Genomic DNA, 19626 nt, shown 5'->3' on the forward strand with positions numbered 1-19626 from the left:
GCGCCTCGTATCCTCCAGCTTCCTTGCACACCTTGAGTGTACTCAGATCATTCTGCACCATGCAATACCGTGCAACAATCTCATTCATCCATCCAAGCAATTAAACTTGATCCGTCCGCCATTGAGCCAAAATTCCAACCTGTGCTCTACCAAAGTCAACAGTCAAGACGAACACTCGGACGCATTTAGTACGCAAACAGCCTAGCGCGTCATCGGCCGGAAATACTTTTCCACCAGCCCGCAAGTTTTCTCACATCTTCCAACCAGCAACGCCCCGAAGTCCCTGGGCACAATCTCCTCGAAGTCAAATTGGGGGAGAAGGGACGCGGCAACAGCCACGTCTTCGCCATGCACGCCGCCATGGCCCCAGTCTTTTACAGAGCCGCATCTGCTCCCCATGTTCCGGCGGTGGTGCGTCTCTTGGACCGCGACCTCGGCTGAGCCCCCAATGCAAAATGCGGAGACCGCTTCCAACCGCTCTCCGCAATACATCTCGGATCTGGACGACAACCCCGCGACGTCTGCTCTCTACAACGACACGATGCGAACAGTCTCAGCGCTTGCTTCAACTGTGCAACGAAGGACACCCATTGCGGTGCGCCAGGGTACGCGGAGATGCTTTTCGAGCTCTCAGAACTTGCAGGCGACATGGGGGTTCATTGGCCTGGGACGCATGGGTTAGTACTGCTGCTACTCACACGACTGCATCCGTTAACTCGTCATTAGGATATCCCATGGCGAAGAACCTCCGAGCGAAGATACCAGCTGAAGACACGTTGTTTGTGCATGATGTCAACACGGCTGCAACGAAGCAATTCCTTGAGGAGCACCCGCAGGGCGTCCAGGTTGCTCAAAACGTGCGAGAGCTTGCCGAGAACGCTGTAAGTATATCTGTTCTTCTGTTCCTGTCACTTCGTGATGAATTAATTGTTCTATCAATGATCTAAGTTGGGGGCCATTCGTGGCCCTTGTTCTGATTACGCAAAAATTATAGCCAATCCTCTGATACCTCCATCTTCAGCACATGTTACTTGCCGATATTACGAGACACAAGACGCTAACGCTGTTGCAGGAAACAATTGTTACTTCACTGCCAGAGCCGAAGCATGTCAAGGCTGTCTTCAAGGAGATGCTGGAACCCCCAACACTGCTCTCAGATGGTGTCGTCAAAAAAGAGCGTTTCTTTATTGATTGCTCAACCATTGACCCCATGACGTCGGGCGAGGTGGCTCATACTGTGCATTCCACTGGCCAAGGAAAGTTTGTCGATGCGCCCATGTCAGGAGGCGTTGTTGGTGCACAAGCCGGCACGCTTACTTTTATGATTGGTGCGCCAGAAGAGGCAGTTGAAGGTGCGACCAAGGTACTCTCATTAATGGGCAAAAGAGTAGTTCATCTAGGCGGGCCTGGCGCTGGTCTCAAAGGCAAGCTCGCAAACAACTACCTGCTCGCTCTCAACAACATTGCAACGGCCGAGGCCATGAGCATGGGTGTCAAGTGGGGGCTCGACCCGAAAGCGCTAGCTGGCATGATCAACACGGCGACTGGCAAGTGCTGGCCGAGTGAGGTCAACAACCCAGTACCTGGAGTGATTGAAGGATCGCCTGCGAGCAGAGGATACGAGGGGGGATTTGGAATCGCTCTGGCCAACAAGGACCTCAAGCTTGCGCTCAAAGCAGCGGCCGAGGCCGACGTCAAGCTAGCGCTGGGAGAGGCGGCAAGAGCACTATATGACGCTGTCGAGCAAGCGGAGAACTGCAAAGGCAAGGACTTTTCCGTCGTGTACCGGTATCTTGGGGGCAAAGAGTAGATTGCAAAAACAAGTATGAGGAAGAAGGAATTTACGTAAATTAACCGTTGCATGTTTCTGTGCTCATACTCTGTCAATGCAAGGTGAGAGCGATTGAGGTGAAGGCAAGGTGAGGGCCATTGAGGTGAAATTTTAAAAAAAAAAGGTCTGGTTGCATTCAAGTGGATAATGGAAACTACTTTTTTTTCCCCCTTCCCAAATTGCTTGGAACAAATTGACAGATTGATTGACAGATTGATTGACAGATTGATTGATTGATTGATTGATTGTTACGTAAGTCATGCTACTCTCAAAAGAAGCAAGACCAGGAAAAACCCAAAAGTAGAGAAAAAAAAAGAAAAAACTCTTTGAGAAAGGAAAGAAGAAAGAGATAAATAACAGGAAAGAAAAGAAAAGAGAGGGGGAGAGGGGGGGAGAGAGAAAGAGAGAGAGAAAGAGAGAGAAAGAGAGAGAGAGAGAGAGAGAGAGAGAGAGAGAGAGAGAGAGAGAAAGAGAGCATCATGATACGTATAGAAAGAAGAAGAAGAAGAAGAGAAAAAAAGCAGCAATCCTGGAAACGCCATGACACAAACACACATTGCCGTAAAATGGGGTAAATGGGGATTTTTTTCCCTTGTCGCCCGCCCACACACCAGCGCTCTGCTTTATTGACCGAGAAAAGGCCCAATCGAAAGTCAGTAATACACACACGCAATCGAGAAGATGAGTGGATGCAAGCAAGGTGGACTCCCCCCCCCCCTTCAATAGCCTATGGGCCAATCAAGACGAGAACAACAAAACCAGAACGGCATACATGCAGTACAACCAAAGCCGTGTGGCTGACGTCTCGCGCAGAAAAGAGAGAGAAAGAGAGAGAGAGAGAGAGAGAAATACCAAACACTGCCAAAGGGTCCCATTCTCACTCATCCCACAAGCTCCTTGTACAACAGACCAGCGAGGTTGCCTCGTGTCGAATCAAGCAAAAAGGCAAAGGCGTCGTATTAGCAAAAAAAAAACAGGATGCAAAAGTGAACAAAGGTGATTAGAGACCACACATAACGCCAGGGTGTCGCGCGAGAATGGGCCATGTCTGTCCGGAATCCAGCGGCCAAGGTCAAAGTCGAGGTTGGGAAAGTCGTATCGTCGTGAATTAGGAAAAAGGAATAGGTGGGTCAAGAGGGCGTAAAAGCCATTATCTGGAGTAGGGCTTGTTCATGAGGGCGATCTCGCGCGCCACAGTGGCCCACTCCAGTTCGCGGCGAAGAGGTTGGTTGCGTCGCTGACGCTGGTACTCTTCCCACTTGAGTAATTCATAGGTGAATCGAAGGTGGGGTTGTATTATGACATTAAGCCGTCGGGCCCGCACAAAGCAGCTGGGGTGCGTAAGTGGGGGTGCTCCACAGAGCGATCAAGACAACTTACTAGGCACGAGGGAAAGACAGACCAAGCTCGTTCATCACCTCGGCAATGCAAATGGTCGCAGAGCGTGAAACACCTACACGGCAGTGCACAAGTGTAGCGCCACCTTCGGCTTTTCCTGCTTCTACGTCTTGTTAGTGCTTGCTGGTATGAGCACGGGGCTGGGGTACGTACTAATAAACTTCAAGCAACGCTCAAACTCGCCCCATAGAGGATCAACACCATTGTCCTGAACGCGGTCAATCATGAGGAAATTCTCGCTGGGCCATTCCAGTTTTTGCTGCATGCCCTCTGGCCAAGAAAGCGCTTCGCCGACGCTCAGTATGCGGGTGATGCCCAGGGCACGGAGTAGCTCTGGATTGTTGGCGTGGCCAAGATTACCCAAGTACATATAAGGCAAGATGCGGCTGGGCAGACTTCCGTCGAGCTTCGACAGCCAGCGCGGCTCCGGGATGTTGAGAATGCTCTGCTTGAAGCGGGGAGACTCTTGGAGAATGCGAGGTTGTATCGCTGTCAAAAGGGCCACATCGGACGGGTATGCGAAGAAGTTTCTGCCCTTTTCACGGTGCAGCTTGATCCAAGCATCATGGACAGGAAGGCCTTCGGCATACATAAAGTACGTAAGCGCAAGAAGCGTTGTCTCGGTGTAGCCGTCAGTGCAGTGAAGCAGAAATTTGCGAGGTGTTGCAGCATCGACCATCTCAATGGCTTCATCCTCGTCTTCCCTCCTGCGCTTGGACCGGCGTACTTCTTGGGGGTTGGCGAGTTCGTACATCCATTTGCACATGGCCATGAGGCCGTCGACTTCTCCGTGCGCCCAAGTAGGGGGCATGATGCTGCCGGAGGAGGGAAACTCCATGTGCAAGGCCGACTTGCGGTGAACCTTTTCCAAGCCCATCCGGAGAGCCCGCAATGAGCGGGGTTCGGGTACATGGGCCAAATCCGTTGCTTCAATGAGCATGTCGTATGCATCCTCTCCGGCACATTCTGGGTGCAGTGTCTGGTCAGGCGTTGGCCCTAGAAATACGTTGTTGCTGATTTCAGATGCTTTTGACATTTCGCTCATCTCGTATCGCTCCCAATAGACTAGTTGCGGCAGTCAGCGTCTGCACTCCACCGGATTTCATCTCAATACTTACAGAAGTCTACAACCTCGCCCGTCATTTCGCCAGAAGAGTTGATGGCAACCAGTTTTGGGTACTTTTCTTGGAAACAGCTAAAGGCATCTGGACACGTCAGTCGTCTGCGTTTTCCATGTGGGGGCGCTTGATTTACCTGAGAGCATAAAGGTGTTGAACAGGCGTGTCTGGAGGCCATTCTTTTCCTCGTACTGCCTCTGAGCCCTGGAGATCTTCTGGGCGAGGGCAATTGTGTCCTCTGGTCGGGTCTTGTGGTCGCCGTAAACGACAATGTCTGAGACGGTGGCCAGCTTGCAGGCCTGGATCTGAAAGTTGCGCACCGAGAAGCCGTCTTTGGGATCGCACTCGATGAACTGGGGGGCGTCCGAAGACACGGATTGCAGTATCTCGTCGGGGGCAATGGCGCCCTTGAGCTTCGAGGCCGTCAGATTGCCGCCCGTCTTGACGAGGGTGATGCTGCGGATGCACCTAGGCACCTTGCGGCCGCTCCTGCGACGCGACGAGAAGAAGGCCAGCTGGATCTGGTTGTCGGCATGCAGGCCATGCATCCATGGAAAGACTTGCTCGGGGTTGGGCAGGGGCTGGGTTGCAATGTGCTCTAGCGCCTCTGCCAGGCGGTCTGCGGTGATGGTGTACAGAGGCGGGTCGTCAGAGTACTTTGAGCAGAATGCATGCGGGGGGTAGGTGATGGACGACGTCTCAATGAGGCTGTCGTGGCGCGGGGGAGAGGCGGGCGGAGTGGCGGGCAGGTCACCGGGCGGGCAGACTGGAATGTGCTTGTTGGGGATGGGAGCAGGCGTGCCACGAGAAGACGTGTTGAGCGACAGGTGCGGTGGGGGCGTGGATGAGCGGCCTGGCATGGAAGGGTAGCTGGCGACAGCAGCGGCCATGTTGAGGTCGGGGAGAGGCGGAGAGGCGGAGAGGGAGGATGGGGCAGCGGTTGAAAGCGCGCAACGTGCAGGATGGGCGTGTGGAAGGCGAAGACAAAGGGTTAGGCAATGATGGTGGTGTCGTTGGTGGAGCGGGTGGTGGCAGCGGTGATGGCTCCTTCCCAATCAAAAGACGGCGCCAGGATGCGGGGTGAGGACGGGGGATCACGACAGGGTGGAGTGAGGGGCGTGCGAGTCTGCTGCAGCGCAATTGATAAGTACGGCGAGGTATAGGTGCAATGGCCGTGTGGAAGCAAACGGATGCATCGACGTGAATTGCTTTTTGGAGACGTACCGTGCTGAGAAGAGGGGCTGCTGAGTTGATCAACAGCCGGGGGTGGACATGGCACGGAGGTGGTGTGTGAAGGGGGGGGGATGTATGAAAAAAAGGAAAAGAAGGGCAGGCGAAGGGCAGGTGAAGGAGGGGTGAAGGAGGGTTGAAGGCGAGCATGCCATGGTTGGATCAGGATGATATGGGCTCGGTGTCTAGTGGTTCCCCGCTATCAACCCCCCAGCAGCATATGCAGCGCTTGTCGGGATCGACTTGTGCGGCTGGCTCCACCCAGCAAATGCTGCGCCGGGGGATTAGAGCCACTACACCCACAGCTAGCCATGGCGGGCGAGGGCGAGGGCAGATAACATGCGAATGCCAGTGCGTGTCTCTGTGTGTGTGTGTGTGTGTGTGTGTGTGTGTGTGCGTGTGCGCATGCGTGGGCGGGTCGTGTGGAAGCGCGCGGATGTGAAGGGTGCGCACGAGGGCCATGAGTTCTCTCGCAGTGCACGCCCATGGCTGTCCTCCGCCCAGCACGCCCACTACATGTACACCTCTACTGCGACACCCACCAACACCAGCACCCTAGGCTAGAGGATGCGCTTCGCCGCCGGCAGCGTGGAATCGGGCTGACATTTAGTGTGCCAGCGCCAGTCGACTTGCATGCACCACCACCACCACCAGGCCGCCCCACCCTCGCGCAGCTCAGCAGTTGCCACGCCCACCAACCCACCAAGAGAGTCCAGAGCTTCGTGGAGCCCCATCCGCCTATGGCAATCCAACCCCCCAAACCCCGCCTCTCTCTCTCTCTCCCTCCCTCCCTCCCTCTCTCTCCCGCGCGCTCTCTCGCTCAACCGCCTCTGCATCCACATCTGCATCTGCATCTGCATCTGCAGCCGCCGCCGCCCCCCTCCCCCTCCCAGAGGCTGTCACTCAAGACCCATGAGCAGCCAACGCCGCTTGCATCCCCCCATCCCCCTCCCCCCCCCTACACCCACCACGCCTATACCAAGTACACCTACACCTCCCACACCCATACCCGCCCCGTTGCCGTCACAACCCCGCATCTCGCCTCGCCTCTGCTAATGGTGCCGAGCCAGGACCGGCTATCTTTGTTGGTCCAGTCCCCCCGAATGCGAAAGCCCAAGAGTCGTAGGCCCCTGCAAGCTGACGTACTGCCACAAAGGCCTCGTGAAACGGCGCTTGTCGCAAAACCTTATACACGCTCCATATCGCAGCATGCCGAGCATCCTCTACACCACGCCGCCGCCATGGCTTTCCTACCTCAATCGCTAAATCGCTGATTCACTGCTACCCGCGCTGCTTGCTGCTTGCTGCTCTTGGCCTTCCAAAGTTTGTTTGGTTGCCATTACGTGCTCTCTGTTGGTGCTCGCGTGCCCCCCCATGCCACGTCTGCATGTCGCCATGTCTGCATCTGCCATGTCCCAAATGCCCATCGGACCCGCATGCCTACAAGTGCTCAAGTGCTCAAGTGCTCCGATGCTCGATACTTTCCACCCACCTGGACCTCCCGCCATCCAACGTCATCCAAGCCATCGCCTCGCCTTGCCTTGCCTTGATACTGCACACCCACTCCTTAGCCCCCATTTCCCGAACCACGCTTTGCCCTCATGCAGCCACTTCGGCTCTGCTATTCAGTAGCTCATCCACAATCGATCGCTGCACCTTGATGCCGCCCCTGTCCCTGTCCTCTTGTGCTTGTTCCCTCAGCAGCACCCCAAGCACCTCGAGCGGCGGTTCGAGCCCAAGCCGCTGCGCACGCTTCCACCGCTTCAATCGCGCAATCCCAGCGCTTGGCTACACGCCGCATCTTGGGTCAGCACTGCCCTGGCTACAGCGACGCTTTGCTGCTGACTGGCTGGGCCAAACTTACCCCGTAGTGTGCGCTCATGTCGAACTCGCGCAGTATCTTGTCCTCGACACTCAGTCCTTCCTGGTGCACTCTGGATGCTTGCCGCTGCTTCTCCTTGGCCGCCCAGTACTTTCTGATGGCTGCCTCGGATATGCGCCGCGCCTGGTCCTCGTCTGCCGTGCTCTCGACTGGTTGCGCCTGCTCAACAATAACCGCTTCGGCCCGTCGACGCTCTGAGCTCGACGTCTCCAACACGTCCGGCGTCGCATCTTTCACCGTCTTCTCAAAATTGCCTTTGTTTGCGCCTTGCGCCTTGACGCCCGACTTGGTGACCCGGTTGGACGATCCGTGGAAGGCGAGCGTCGACTGCTGCGACTTGGTCGCTGCGCCTGCAGTTCTGCGTTTGGGTGCCATGTTGGTGCTGTATGTGTGATGGATATTCAAAGTGCTCGATGAATGCGCAAAGATGGGTGTATAGGAGTTGTGCCTAGCGACAGACAGGCTGGGAACAGTGACGTGAAGTGACCTCACCGAGGGCTGGGCTTGGCGTAGATCGCGCGGCTCTAATTGGTCGCCGCAGCGATACACGACGTCGCGCGAACATGTGATGTCGCAGACGAACCCACCCCCACACTTGGTCCCGAGATTGCGGGAAACCTTTGTGCCTGTGCACCCACCGACTTCATTCCGTCTTTGCAGTAAGTGGGTTTCTTTACACGACCGTTGTTTTGTCTTGAACATGCATTGTGTTTTTATTCATTCATCCATGCTTCCAATGGGTCATGGCTTGGGTTCAGCAACGCATTGTTTGCCGATGGAAGCTTTTCTGCCGCCTTCAGCCATACCATAGACGTGAACAAAGAGCCTTGCAACCCTCGAATCAACATGCCTCGTAGACCTGAAACATGCATGCACGGTCATTCTTTGTCATGCCATGCCCCTCTTGCACTCTCTTCATGTACTGACCAAAAGCACAGCCTGCCAAGCATAGCCCACGCTCCCAGGGCCCAACCAACCCAGCCATGACCTCCACCACGCCCCCCGAAGTAGCCGTGCACGTGGAGTCCCTGATCCCCAAATTCCAGCTGACCCGGCTGCTCAACTCTGACCAAGCCGGCCGCCGCATCTCGCTGCTAGGCACCGTTGACGCACAGCCCGCCCTCCTCATCGCCGAGCGCGCCGCCTTCGACACCACGCCGGCGCTCCTGCAATCCTTCTCCACGTCTCTGCGCAACATCAAGAACCTGGGCGCCAACGACATCTACGCGTGGTTCCTCGCAAACTCGGATCCCAGCAAGGAGAATGGCAATCCACCGCCAGACTTCAAGCTCAACCTCATCTACCCGTGCACAGACAAACATGTGAAAAAGTACACGCAGCAGCGCCTCCGCGTCGTCACCGAAACACCGCAAATCTACGCCGCCTACATCCGTCCGTACATGCGTGCCCAGCGCGACAAAGGCGCCCTCGACTGGATCTACAATATCCTCGAGGGCCGCACCGAGCAGGAAGACGTCATGTACCGCGAGTCCGGCGACACTGGCTTTCTGCTGCTCCCGGACCTCAATTGGGACCGCAAGACCATGGGCAGCCTGCACCTGCTGGGCATTGTCGAGCGCCGCGATATCTGGAGCGTGCGCGATCTGACGCGCGACATGGTGGCGTGGATGACGCACATGCGCGACAAGATGGTCCAAGCGACCGTAGGCTTGTATCCTGGTATTGAGCGGGATGAACTGAAGCTTTATGTGCATTGTACGTTGTTGTTGTTGTTGTTTTTTTCAGCTTCATACAGCACACGATTTGGCCATACCAACACTGACATGAATCAGATCAACCCACATACTACCATTTCCACATCCACATCGTCCACGTCTCGCTCGAGGCCGGCGGCACACAAGCGACGGGGAAAGCCCTAGGCTTGGAAAACATCATCTCGCAGCTCGAAACAATGGCTCCTTCTTCTCCTTCGTCGGACGACTCACACCCACCAGGCATGCACAACGCAAGTCTGACCTACCATCTCGGCGAGCAAAGCGACCTGTGGACAAAAGTGTACTTGCCGCTCAAGCAAGGCCGACAAGTCAACGTAGATGATTTTTGAAGAGAGATGCAACAACTCGGTTAGAACCGAAGCTGGCGGGGGGGGGGTATATATTAGAAGAATTCGCTATTAGACAAATTATTTAGTAGATGGAGAAAGCAAAAAAAAAAAAGGGGGGGGGGTTGGAAAAACTCAAAAATTCATGGCTCTAATACTACTCTACCGTTTTCATCTTCTTCTTCATCTTCATCTTCATCTTCAACATCTTCTTCAACATCATCATCTTCATCTTCTTCTGCTCCTTCAATTCGTCCATCCTCCGCTTCCCCAGCACCGCCATCTTCATCGTCATCGTCTGCACTACAACAACTACTCCTCCTCCTACTCCTACTCCTCCTACTCCTACTCCTCCTACTCCTACTCCTCCTACTCCTACTCCTACTCTCACCCAGCGAACAAGCAGAAAAAGAAGAAAAAGAAGAAAAAGAAGAAAAAGAAGAAAAAGAAGAAAAAGAAGAACGCCTCCTCGCACCACCCACACACCCCGTCCCCGCCTCTCTCTCCCTCAAAACCCTAAACCTCTCCTGTCTCTCGCACTCGAGCCGCTCTCTCGCCCAGTCGCGTGCAAAACGCGCGCATCCGTTCAAACTCGCACTGGACGCTGCAGCCGCCATATACGACGGGGTAGCCAGACGCTCGGTATCAGCAGCGTCGACGGCACATGTGCGTGGTGGACCGACTGGGGCTTTGTTTGCAAGCCTGGCGGCCTCGGCATTACCATTATTAGTATTGTTATGCTGGTTATTATTATTATTATGATGATTGTGATTGTGATTCCACACCCAGAAACTGCCCCACAGCGTGCCATCGCTCGATGCAATGGCGCGCCAGGGCCTCTCGCGCAGGGAAAAGACAATGCAATCGGCGAGGCCCATGCTAGCCATGCAAACCGTGTTTCCGAGACGCAGGCCCCACAGCGGGTGCGTGGCGAGATGGTCGCTGTACATGGTGCAGTGATTGATAAAGGGGATGAGCCACATGAGCGTGTAGACGAGCGGGTAGATGAACATGAGGCGCAGTTGGCGGTGGATGCGGGCGCGCTGCTGCATCATGCGTGTCGAGTGTGCGTCTGGTCTTTGCGTGTGCGTGGTGGTGCAAGGTGAGGAGAGGGGAGGGAGTGAAGGACCGGTCATGGTCGTGGTGCTCATTGTGTCGGTTACGTCGCACGTTGCTTGTCGCGAGGGCGGGATGTGTACGTTGTCAGTCGAGTCCAGACATCGGACTGTGGGCGTGCTTGGTGTCGAGAAGAGCGATGGCTGTGCCGTTCCGCTCGGTTGGGCGTGGAAGAGACGCCGTGTTCCTGTCGGGAGAGACTGAGCCGTGGGGCTGGTGGAGGTTGCGCGGAGGCATGTTGAACTGGATGTACCACAAGACTCATTGCAATTGGCGTCCTGAGAAGGGGACGACGCATGCCACGCGTGATGAGCCAACTGTTCCTGCGGCACCGCACTCCCGGTGGGCAGTGCAACATCTTTCCCCGTGGCGTAATGCCTGCCAATGAGCGAAGTGGATGTGGGCTGCGACTCCTGGTTGACCGAGATGTCGCTGGTGGTGTTTAACCCGTAATTTTTGCTCATGGCATTGTAGCTTTGAAACTCCCAGCCAACATACATGTAGATGGCAATGGCCAGGCTAATAATCATGAGCACAACCATGTACCTGGGGATCCACGCCAACGCAAGCCGGTACCAGAAGGGCCGGATGGGAAGCGTGCAGAAGGCTCCTTGTAAGAGATAGCCTCCTCGCGGATTGACAAAGGCCATTCCCGCCATGGTAGCCGGGAAAAAGAGCGTGCCTGCATACACATACCGCCGATAACGATACAGACCGTCCGAGTGCTGTTGGCCCGAGGGCCGGAAAACCTGCAGTGCGGTATGGATTGCAATGACCAGGACGGCAAAGTCTAATAATGGTAAGAGAATGTTAGGGCCAAACTGACGACAGAATCCCCAAAGGCGCGTCTTACCACTAGTCTCAGTTCCGTACAGGATGAAGAAGCCACTCGCCTGACAGAAAGCCGAGTCATTATCCACATGCGCGTTGACCAGCGTTGCGATGGCAGCGACGAAATAGCACGACGCCCGCACCAAGTCCCCGTAGATGAGAATGACAACAAGCCTGCGGCAAACAATGAATGAGTGCATGGGATGCCGGGAGCAGTGACACTGACCGATGGCGAAACTGTTTTTCCATGCGACAAAACCAATACAAGGCGACTAGCAAGGTTGCCGTGCTCAGAGAAGAGCACACCAGGGCCGCTATGGTGATTTTCAACGTTCGCCGCTTGTTGATGGCATCCTGCATCGTGTACTCGGAACTAAGATTGGCGCTCAACGGGACAGACGACACGGCCAACGACAGGCAAAGAAAGACGAGCAGATACAGCTTGAAGGACGACGACATGGTGCTGCTGCTGCTGCTGCTGCGAGAAGAGTCGGAGGCAGGGGCTAGGTTGTTGGCATGCTGCATCTTTTTGCGGGTATCCCGGGGTCGAGATGCCTGGGGCGAGAACAGTGGAACGAAAAAACAAAAGGGATAATGCCCAATCACTGGTTCCGGGCATACGGGCGCTGCTGCTTGAAAGAGATCGGCCTTGCAGGCAACCAAGACACTAACGGTCCAATGTATGATTGGTATACTTCACCGGGGGCACAATCTGCATGTTGGGCGCTCAAGGCTGCTAGAGCAGTGATTTGCTATTTCCGAACTTTGTTCAGGCGGGCATGCCCTGAGGCGTCATGACATGCGTACAAGGACAGTGGCTTGCTGTATGTCAACCTATTGAAGCATCCGCATGGCTTGTAGTCATCGACGTCGCTCACCCTCCTCAGACAAGACTGCGACAATGCCAAGAGTAGTCGTGGTCATGTTCACCACACATGACGTATGATGTTTCCCCTGATCTTGGGCCGAACCCGCAGGCTTCCATGGTTTACAGTCGGCCTAGAATGACTCGGCTAGTGTGATCAGACTGAAGCGCAGCTCGCCGCCTCCGGCTTCAGCTTCGCGCTTGAGGAAACTACGCACCCCAAGGTCTAGGGCCCGTTCACTGAGAACATCCTCATCGGGAGCTAGCGCACCACGATCAAGGGGACCTTTGCGGCGCCCGTCAAGCTCCCACAGCCGGTTCTTGTCTGATTTGATAAAGCAGACATAGTGCAGATCCACGTCGGAATCCGCCTGGGGGGCAGCCGTGTCCCCGCCTGACGCCGCGCTCTGATGAGCGCTCTCTAGTGCTTCGGATTCGTAAAGTAGATCGGCGCGCTCAGCAGGCTTGAGTGGTATGGCATCGTGGACGAGCTTGGCAAGATTAGAGTCGGGTTCTGGATGCGCGGTAAGCATGGCTAGAGTGCATCGAGGGAACGGGGACTACCGACGCATGTGCGGGCGCGCTGATCCATTAGATACAGCGTGGAGAAGGCCAATCAGCCCACAAGCATTGCCAATGGTTTGCTTGTACCAGATAACCTCTTCCTCCGGGCCGTGTCCCTGGTATTCTGCCTTTTCCTGGTCTTCCTGGATGCGGAACTTCTCGTATGTCTGGCTGACGGGAAAAACAAGCAGCAGGGCGTGGGCAGGCCGCGGCACAAAAGCAAGGAGTTCCGGCTCGTCGATGCTGAAGACGTCGTGGAAGGCCAGCTTCTCAGACAGGCCGAGCTTGTGGACGAGGCCCGTCATGACCTCTGGGTTGTTTTCTGGGGCGTGTTACTAGACGCTGGTCGTCGAGGCGGCTGGGACTGCGTCTTACCGAGCGGGACGAACCGCTTCCTGCCCTTGGGAACGTCTGGGGAGGCGTCGGAGGCCATGTTGGTGCTGGACAAGATTGGTGTTGCGGGGAAGGAGGCGTGAGTGTTGCAGGACGTGAGGGGCGCGAGCAGCAAACAAAACAAGCGGCGGTTGCGTCATGCACAGCCGGTCCACAGCAAGAGAGTGAAGAATTGCGCGGGTATGTCTATGTGCATGTCAGTCCCCGTCAAGCGCCGTTCCGCCACGGGACGCGGCATGGCGACGGCGCTGTCACTAGCAGACGATGGAGGCGACAGGCGAGCGGCTACGCGCGCACCGAAATAGATCTTGGGACACGGCCGTGTGGTTCTGCGCGCATGGCCGGTGTGGGAGCACGGCGAGTAGTTGTATAACGAGGAACTGGAAACCCGTAAAACGAGTAGTTGTATGCAAGTACAGAATGCATAGATGATGGGCTGGGCCCGGCCATGGTGTGGCTTGCAATGGCCTGTGCGAACAAGATGCAGCGAGCCTCTCTGCCTCTGCCATGATGACGCTCGACTCACGTGCACAATGGCTCTGCGCGCCTCTGCCTCTGCCTCTGCCTCTCCCTTCCGCCGCATATACACCTCCACATCTACATCGCCAATCTGCCCACGCCACCCAGCACGCCGTCAATTCGCACTCGCCGCGACACGCACTGCCATTCCCCGCGCTTTTCTCGCGACGGCCCCCACTAGCTCTGTCGCCGACTTCTTTACCCCACTACGCCCACTTGCCCTCAGCTTTTTCCACCAACCTTTCCCAATCCTGCCCACCATGGCTGCCCTCGACGACGCTGTCGTTGCCTTTCTCAAGAAACACACGCCCAACAACGCCGCCGACGAGACCGACGCCGTCAAAGCCTCGCACGCCCTCTTCCCCGGCGTCTCGTACACTGACGCCGAGAAGACGGAGCTGAGCCAGTGGCTCATCACGGCCGCCCATGTCGCCTCCCCCGCCGAAGACGCCGCAAAGGCTTCAGAGCGCCTGTCGTCGCTGAACACACACCTCTCCAGCCGAACCACGCTCCTCGGCGCAAAGCCCTCGGTCGCCGACATCGCCCTGTACCAGAAGCTCGCGCCCGTCGTCGCCAAGTGGAGCGCAGACGAGAGGACGGGCGAGAACGGATACCACCACATTGTCCGTCACGTCGACTTTGTCCAGAACTCGCCCCTCTTCGGCCTCAAGCTGGACGACAAGGTCAGCATCGACCCCGACAATGTCGTCTTCAAGATCAAGCCGGTAGACGCCAAGGCTGAGAAGGAGCGCAAGAAGAAGGAGAAGGAGGCTGCCGCCGCCAATGCCGCCGCCTCAGGCGCTACAGCTACCACTCTGACGGGAGACCAAGGCCAGAGTGCCCAGGGCGGCCAGGGCGGCAAGAACAAGGCAGACAAGGCCAAGGCCAAGGCAGAGGCAGCTGGCTCAGCCGTTGCATCAGCCGTTGCCGGCAACCCCGCGAGTGGCGCTCCTGAAGGCGCACCGACTGAGAAGAAGCAAAAACAGAAGAAGGAGAAGCAGCCCAAGCCTCAAAAGCCGTATGTTTGCCTCTACAAACACTCCCCCTTGACTGCTGACTAACACCACACAGCGCGCCCGTCGAGAAGCCCCTCTCCCCCGCCCTCATCGATCTCCGTGTAGGACACATTCTCAAGGCCGAGACCCACCCCAATGCCGACTCGCTGTACGTCTCCACCATTGCATGCGGCGATGCTCCCGGCACAGACAACACATCCGAGTACGAAGGCCAGATTGTGCGTACCGTGTGCTCTGGCCTCAACGGCCTGATACCTCTGGCCGAGATGCAGAACCGCAAGATTGTTGCCGTGTGCAACCTCAAGCCCGTCACGATGCGCGGCGTCAAGTCGTGCGCCATGGTCCTAGCTGCATCACCCCGGGTAGCCGAGGGCGAGGACAGCCACAAGGGCCCCGTCGAATTGGTCAACCCACCCGCCGAGAGCAAGGCAGGCGACCGCGTCTACTTTGAAGGCTGGGAGGGCGAGCCCGAGCCAGTGCTCAACCCCAAGAAGAAGGTGTGGGAGACAATTCAGCCTGGTTTCACCACCACCGACGGCCTCCAAGTCGGCTTTGACGTTGCCGTCGTGCCACAGCTGAGCGGCGAGGGCCCCGACAAGAAGACGGGTGTAGCCAAGTTGAGGACAAAGGACGGCTTGTGTAGCGTGTCTACGCTCAAGGGCGGAGTCGTACGATGAGCGATGCTAATTGCATCAAAGATGAAAGAAAGAAAAATTAAAATAAAAACAAAGACATGCGCTCACATCTACGATACTGTTTTGCGAAAATTGTGCTGGACGCAAAAGAGGTCAAGAATTTAGACAAGCATGTACATGCATATACATGAGCTTCAACACACTGTGACATCATGGTACGCCACATGTACAAGCACAAGCACAAGAGAATCCATCACAGGAGAACCCATCACAATCACAATCACAATCACAATCACAATCACAGTCACAATCACAATCACAAAAGAATCCATCACGTCGCGAACCAGGGCCATGGCTCTCCCCCCCGACTCTCGCATGTATTCGGCATCAAAGGAAAGCGTTAATTCGTTAGGCTCTAGAACTATCCTGGGTGGGAGGGGGGGGTATACAAACAAAACAAATTCGTTACAAATGTCCACCAACAATCAAACGCCAGTGGTACCTCTCTCTCTCTCTCTCTCTCTCTCTCGCTCTGTCGGTTATTCCGTCTGTCCAACTGTCTGTGCATGCTACTAATCCACCATTCTGTATTAACCATTGCCATTTCCAATCTCTGCACAAGACAACAAAACACAAAACACACAAAACACAGTCCTAGTCCATCAGGCTCACCGGATACTCAAAGTCCTTTTCGGCATCGGTGCCGTGCAGCCTGACCTGGTACAGGCACGTGTGGCTAGCGCCCCAATTGCTGGTTACACGCAGTACGGCACGGGAAATGGGGTGCGAGGGCTCGCCGGCCAGGTCAAACGTCTGCAGATGGTTCGAGGCGTGGATGTTGTACTTGAACGATCCCAAGCACTTCCATGCACCGCCAGAGCTCTCTGGTGGCGGCGTACGACAGTTCACTTCGCGGTGGCTGTAGTACGGGTTAATGGGCGCGTTGGTCTGCACCCACAGCTCCATATCGCGCGGAGCATTGTTGATCTTGCGAGCAGGCATCATGCTCATAGGCACGTGCTCAATCGTTACTTGCTTGGGGATGACGAGACGTGGAAGTCGAACGGCAAGCTGAGCCTGGCCTGCTGATGCCGCGTCTTGGCCTGCCGAACACCAGCAGTCGCCTGGTTCTTCCCACTTGGTGAGGGCAGCAATCGGAGGGTTGTGCTCAGGAGTCCAGGAGAAGCGGCGTGCGAGCTGGGCAATGCGGCCGGGCTTGTTTTTGAATGTGACAGACGACAAGTCGGGGTCGATCATGGCGCCCAGTCCGGGAGAGAAGTAGTTGGGTTTCGTCAGGTGGAGCTCGTAGTTCGCAACCAGATTAGCCTGCGCAAGGGCGTTGAGCCGGATTTGGTCCATCATGGCCTTCTTAACCTCTGCATGCATCGTGGTCTGAATCTGGGCAGTCTGCGCTCGGATAGCCTCGTCGATCCTCTTGTCAACCTGAACAGTAAGGTTCTCGTACCGGCGTTCCACAAGTTTGATGAATTCTTCACGCGAGGCGACTTGAGGCCAACTATCCGTCGCAGCGCGTTCATTGTGAGCCGAGCTGTCAAAGAGAGTGGCCACCTTGGCCTTGGTGTCTTCGAGAAATCGCGTCCATTCGGGTTCAGAGCGCGCCTTGGCCGTCAAGGCCCGCCAGAATTCGTCGGTGATCTCCGTGGTACCGTCTGCGTGTCTGCGAATGATCATGACCTCTGGAAGTTCCTTCTTCAGATTCTTGATTGCCTCGCCCATGTCTTGAAGGCCTTTGCCCGTGCGGGTTTCAATGTTGGCCATGCGGCCCCACAAAAGGCTGTCATCCCCATTGTTCTTGTATGCTTCTGCTAGCTCGGCGTTGGTGAGTTTGCTGGGAGGCATGATGGCGTTGGTGATGCTCTCGTACGTGTAGACGACACGGGAGCCCACGGCTCTCATTAAACCAGGGCCCCTAGGGATTGATCCAGAACTGTTGGTGGCCATCATGACAGATGCAAGCCCACCGATCAGCAGGCAACCCGACAGAATCCAGAATGCCCAGGTAAGAGACTTGTTCCAGCGCCAAACTGGCTCATCTTGCTCAAACGGCTCGACATGTCCAATCCATGCATTGACTTCACCAGGGTCCTTGTGGTGGGGGCGGCGTCGATCCGATTGGCGTTGCTGCTGCGGTAGTGGTGGACCCTCGCGCTGTAATCTAGCCTGCTCTTGTGCAATTAAGTCGTCAACCGAATGCTCGTTCTGCGGCGGAGTGACGTGGGTAGCTGTCCGCTCGGGGCTTGCTTTGGCCTGGGTTTGACCTCGGACAGGCGCCTTGACACTCTCAGTTGTCGGTGTCTTGTCTTGAACTAGGGGCTTGGTGGGAGCCTGGACGGGAGTTGGGCCGTTGGATCTAGCTCCGTTGACGGCACGGGTAGGGGCGCTACGGGCTGGTACAGCAGGCTTGACAAAAGGCGAGCTTCTGCGCTCATCGCGTATCGGGTAACTCGTGAAGGGGTCGCGGGACACTAGCATGCCGGCTTCGTGAGATAGACCAAATGACTTGGACGTGTTTCCAACAGATGCCGCGACGTCATCCTCGCTGGGGCTGAAATCATCGCTGTCCATGAAGGAGTAACCGGGCGCGGCTTTCGACTGGGACGCAGTGGTGCGTGGACCGCTCGACGAAAAATGCGACTGCGACTCGCTGCCGAGGTCATCGACACTTTCGGCGCCGTCTTCCTCCTGTACTGTCTCTTGAACACCGGATTTGTCGAGCTGGCTCTTGAAAGCCTGGGCGAAACCGGTAGCTGGAGCAGCTGGGAGTTTATCGGGATTTCCGACGCGGCCGCTCGCACCGTACGCATTCGATCTACGGGCCTTGACCTGGGTCAGAGTGGTCCTGTTGCGCTTTGCTGAACCAGTGGCGGTAGCCGTGGCCGTGGTGACGACCGAATCTCCAGCGGCTGAGCTCGCCTTGGCGCTCATACGAGTCGAGCGGCGGTAGGGTGTGGGGGCGTCTGCATTGGCACGTTGAGACATTTCGAAGAGGAATGCGCCGGGGCCTGTGAATGCTTCAATGCAGCTGAGGTCCGGGAGGAACAAGACCGACGAGATTACCGAGGTATCTTAAGTACTAGGAATGTCCGGGCCAAAGGCGAGGGAATCGGTTCAAAGCTGGTCTTGGGTAAGTCGAGGTTTGGTTAAACGGAGTGAGCAGTAAAGGCCGCCATTTAAAACAGGACAAGACAAGCGGCGGCTAACAATAGAGCTCTGGGCGACAACAGAAGCGCGGCAGTGTCTTGGTGACTATGATGACGACAATACGAGGCAAGCGTAAAGCAAGACAGGCGGCTTCATCGAGACAGCCGACAGAAAATTTGCGGTGAATGCAGGTCGTGGTGAAGAGGCTGCCGACACGTGCATAGCGGCCTGCTTGGTGAGGCTGGGGTGCTAGGGCGCAATAGGAAACTGGGGTAGGAGCTGGGGGGGGACTTACATGTTGCCGCGAGAGCCAGCTCGTCGTGTGTCCGAGGGGAGCGACTCGAGCTCGACGCGTTTGTCGGCGTGCAAAATTTGATCTTTGACAAGCCGGGCGACGATGGTTGTGAATGGCGGGTTCCTGCAGGAGGGCCGGGAAACACGTGTACGCAGTTGCACGCGTCGAGGCAGGCGGGGCTACTGCGCAACGACGTGTGGCAGACGGGGGGTTGCGTGTCGAGGGGTCGAGTGCGCACAACGCGCGATCATGTTCCTGGCGTGGAGGAGCAGCGTGTGTATTGGGACGGGTGTGGATGCGTGTGTGTGCGTAGATGGCAGCAATGAGGATGGGGGGGGGGATGGAATCGTTGGTGAAAGGGCCATTGTCGCGTTGGAAGGGTGCAAGGGTGCGGACACATTTCGGCGAGGTTTCAGGCCCGGGTGGTGTTGTATGCATGTAGGTTCCCATTGGATCTCCCTCCTGGGGCTGGTCGATCAGGGCCCTCGCACGGCATGGCATGGGGGTGGGTATGGCATGGTACTGTATAATATGGGATTGGCGCTGGCCTCGTGGAGAAGCAGTCCGTGTGCGATGGCGAGGGCGCCATGGTCCGCAGCATGTATATGTAGTATGTACGACATTTGCATGCGACACAGCCGTGGGAGTCCATGTACAGGGACGCAGGTACATGGCAGACGGCCAAATTAGGCGTCGAGGCGGGGCCCGA

The 19626-nt window shown here is 56.3% G+C and overlaps 8 protein-coding genes across 8 annotated transcripts; 3 read left to right on the forward strand and 5 right to left on the reverse strand.

Annotated features, from left to right (window-relative positions):
- The first annotated feature begins 287 nt into the window (after positions 1-287).
- On the forward strand, positions 288-1857 carry SETTUDRAFT_163099 (uncharacterized protein). The gene is made up of 3 exons (XM_008027365.1): positions 288-677; positions 727-881; positions 1073-1857. Exons 1-3 carry the CDS (start codon positions 449-451, stop codon positions 1808-1810), a joined length of 1122 nt encoding a protein of 373 aa, XP_008025556.1. The 5' UTR covers positions 288-448; the 3' UTR covers positions 1811-1857.
- Positions 1858-2981: 1124 nt separating this feature from the next.
- Positions 2982-5237, reverse strand: SETTUDRAFT_89325 (uncharacterized protein; the record flags this gene model as incomplete). The annotated part of the gene is made up of 5 exons (XM_008027366.1): positions 2982-3162; positions 3212-3332; positions 3383-4294; positions 4348-4434; positions 4484-5237. 5 exons carry the CDS (start codon positions 5235-5237, stop codon positions 2982-2984), a joined length of 2055 nt encoding a protein of 684 aa, XP_008025557.1.
- A 1606-nt stretch (positions 5238-6843) lies between these two features.
- SETTUDRAFT_163101 (uncharacterized protein) lies at positions 6844-7880 on the reverse strand. Its single transcript, XM_008027367.1, has 2 exons — positions 7442-7880; positions 6844-7365 (listed from the first exon to the last, which is right to left on the reverse strand). The coding sequence occupies exons 1-2, from the start codon at positions 7832-7834 to the stop codon at positions 7177-7179; spliced, it is 582 nt and encodes a 193-aa protein (XP_008025558.1). The 5' UTR covers positions 7835-7880; the 3' UTR covers positions 6844-7176.
- A 562-nt stretch (positions 7881-8442) lies between these two features.
- SETTUDRAFT_89610 (uncharacterized protein) lies at positions 8443-9524 on the forward strand (the record flags this gene model as incomplete). The annotated part of the gene is made up of 2 exons (XM_008027368.1): positions 8443-9175; positions 9253-9524. The coding sequence occupies 2 exons, from the start codon at positions 8443-8445 to the stop codon at positions 9522-9524; spliced, it is 1005 nt and encodes a 334-aa protein (XP_008025559.1).
- Positions 9525-10300: 776 nt separating this feature from the next.
- On the reverse strand, positions 10301-11840 carry SETTUDRAFT_115758 (uncharacterized protein; the record flags this gene model as incomplete). Its single annotated transcript, XM_008027369.1, has 3 exons — positions 11695-11840; positions 11491-11642; positions 10301-11427 (listed from the first exon to the last, which is right to left on the reverse strand). Coding segments are annotated over exons 1-3 (1413 nt in total), but the record flags the coding sequence as incomplete, so codon positions are not given.
- Positions 11841-12193: 353 nt separating this feature from the next.
- Positions 12194-13348, reverse strand: SETTUDRAFT_163102 (uncharacterized protein). The gene is made up of 3 exons (XM_008027370.1): positions 13273-13348; positions 12902-13219; positions 12194-12847 (listed from the first exon to the last, which is right to left on the reverse strand). Exons 1-3 carry the CDS (start codon positions 13328-13330, stop codon positions 12468-12470), a joined length of 756 nt encoding a protein of 251 aa, XP_008025561.1. The 5' UTR covers positions 13331-13348; the 3' UTR covers positions 12194-12467.
- Positions 13349-14069: 721 nt separating this feature from the next.
- On the forward strand, positions 14070-15738 carry SETTUDRAFT_115761 (uncharacterized protein; the record flags this gene model as incomplete). Its single annotated transcript, XM_008027371.1, has 2 exons — positions 14070-14827; positions 14881-15738. The coding sequence occupies 2 exons, from the start codon at positions 14070-14072 to the stop codon at positions 15500-15502; spliced, it is 1380 nt and encodes a 459-aa protein (XP_008025562.1). The 3' UTR covers positions 15503-15738.
- A 228-nt stretch (positions 15739-15966) lies between these two features.
- On the reverse strand, positions 15967-18460 carry SETTUDRAFT_115764 (uncharacterized protein; the record flags this gene model as incomplete). The annotated part of the gene is made up of 1 exon (XM_008027372.1): positions 15967-18460. The coding sequence occupies one exon, from the start codon at positions 18458-18460 to the stop codon at positions 16115-16117; it is 2346 nt and encodes a 781-aa protein (XP_008025563.1). The 3' UTR covers positions 15967-16114.
- Positions 18461-19626: the final 1166 nt, after the last annotated feature.

This window comes from Exserohilum turcica (genome assembly GCF_000359705.1).
Source record: "Exserohilum turcica Et28A unplaced genomic scaffold SETTUscaffold_2, whole genome shotgun sequence".
NCBI lineage: Eukaryota > Fungi > Ascomycota > Dothideomycetes > Pleosporales > Pleosporaceae > Exserohilum > Exserohilum turcicum.

Coding starts and splice junctions, on each gene's coding strand:
- SETTUDRAFT_163099 (XM_008027365.1), top strand. CDS start 449: ATGCAAAATGCGGAGACCGCTTCCAACCGCTCTCCGCAATACATCTCG. Junction 678..726: donor CATTGGCCTGGGACGCATGG/GTTAGTACTGCT, acceptor ACTCGTCATTAG/GATATCCCATGGCGAAGAAC. Junction 882..1,072: donor GAGAGCTTGCCGAGAACGCT/GTAAGTATATCT, acceptor ACGCTGTTGCAG/GAAACAATTGTTACTTCACT.
- SETTUDRAFT_163101 (XM_008027367.1), bottom strand. CDS start 7,834: ATGGCACCCAAACGCAGAACTGCAGGCGCAGCGACCAAGTCGCAGCAG. Junction 7,366..7,441: donor ACATGAGCGCACACTACGGG/GTAAGTTTGGCC, acceptor TGCGGCGTGTAG/CCAAGCGCTGGGATTGCGCG.
- SETTUDRAFT_163102 (XM_008027370.1), bottom strand. CDS start 13,330: ATGGCCTCCGACGCCTCCCCAGACGTTCCCAAGGGCAGGAAGCGGTTC. Junction 13,220..13,272: donor GAAGCGGTTCGTCCCGCTCG/GTAAGACGCAGT, acceptor AACACGCCCCAG/AAAACAACCCAGAGGTCATG. Junction 12,848..12,901: donor ATCAGCGCGCCCGCACATGC/GTCGGTAGTCCC, acceptor CCGCGCATCCAG/AACCCGACTCTAATCTTGCC.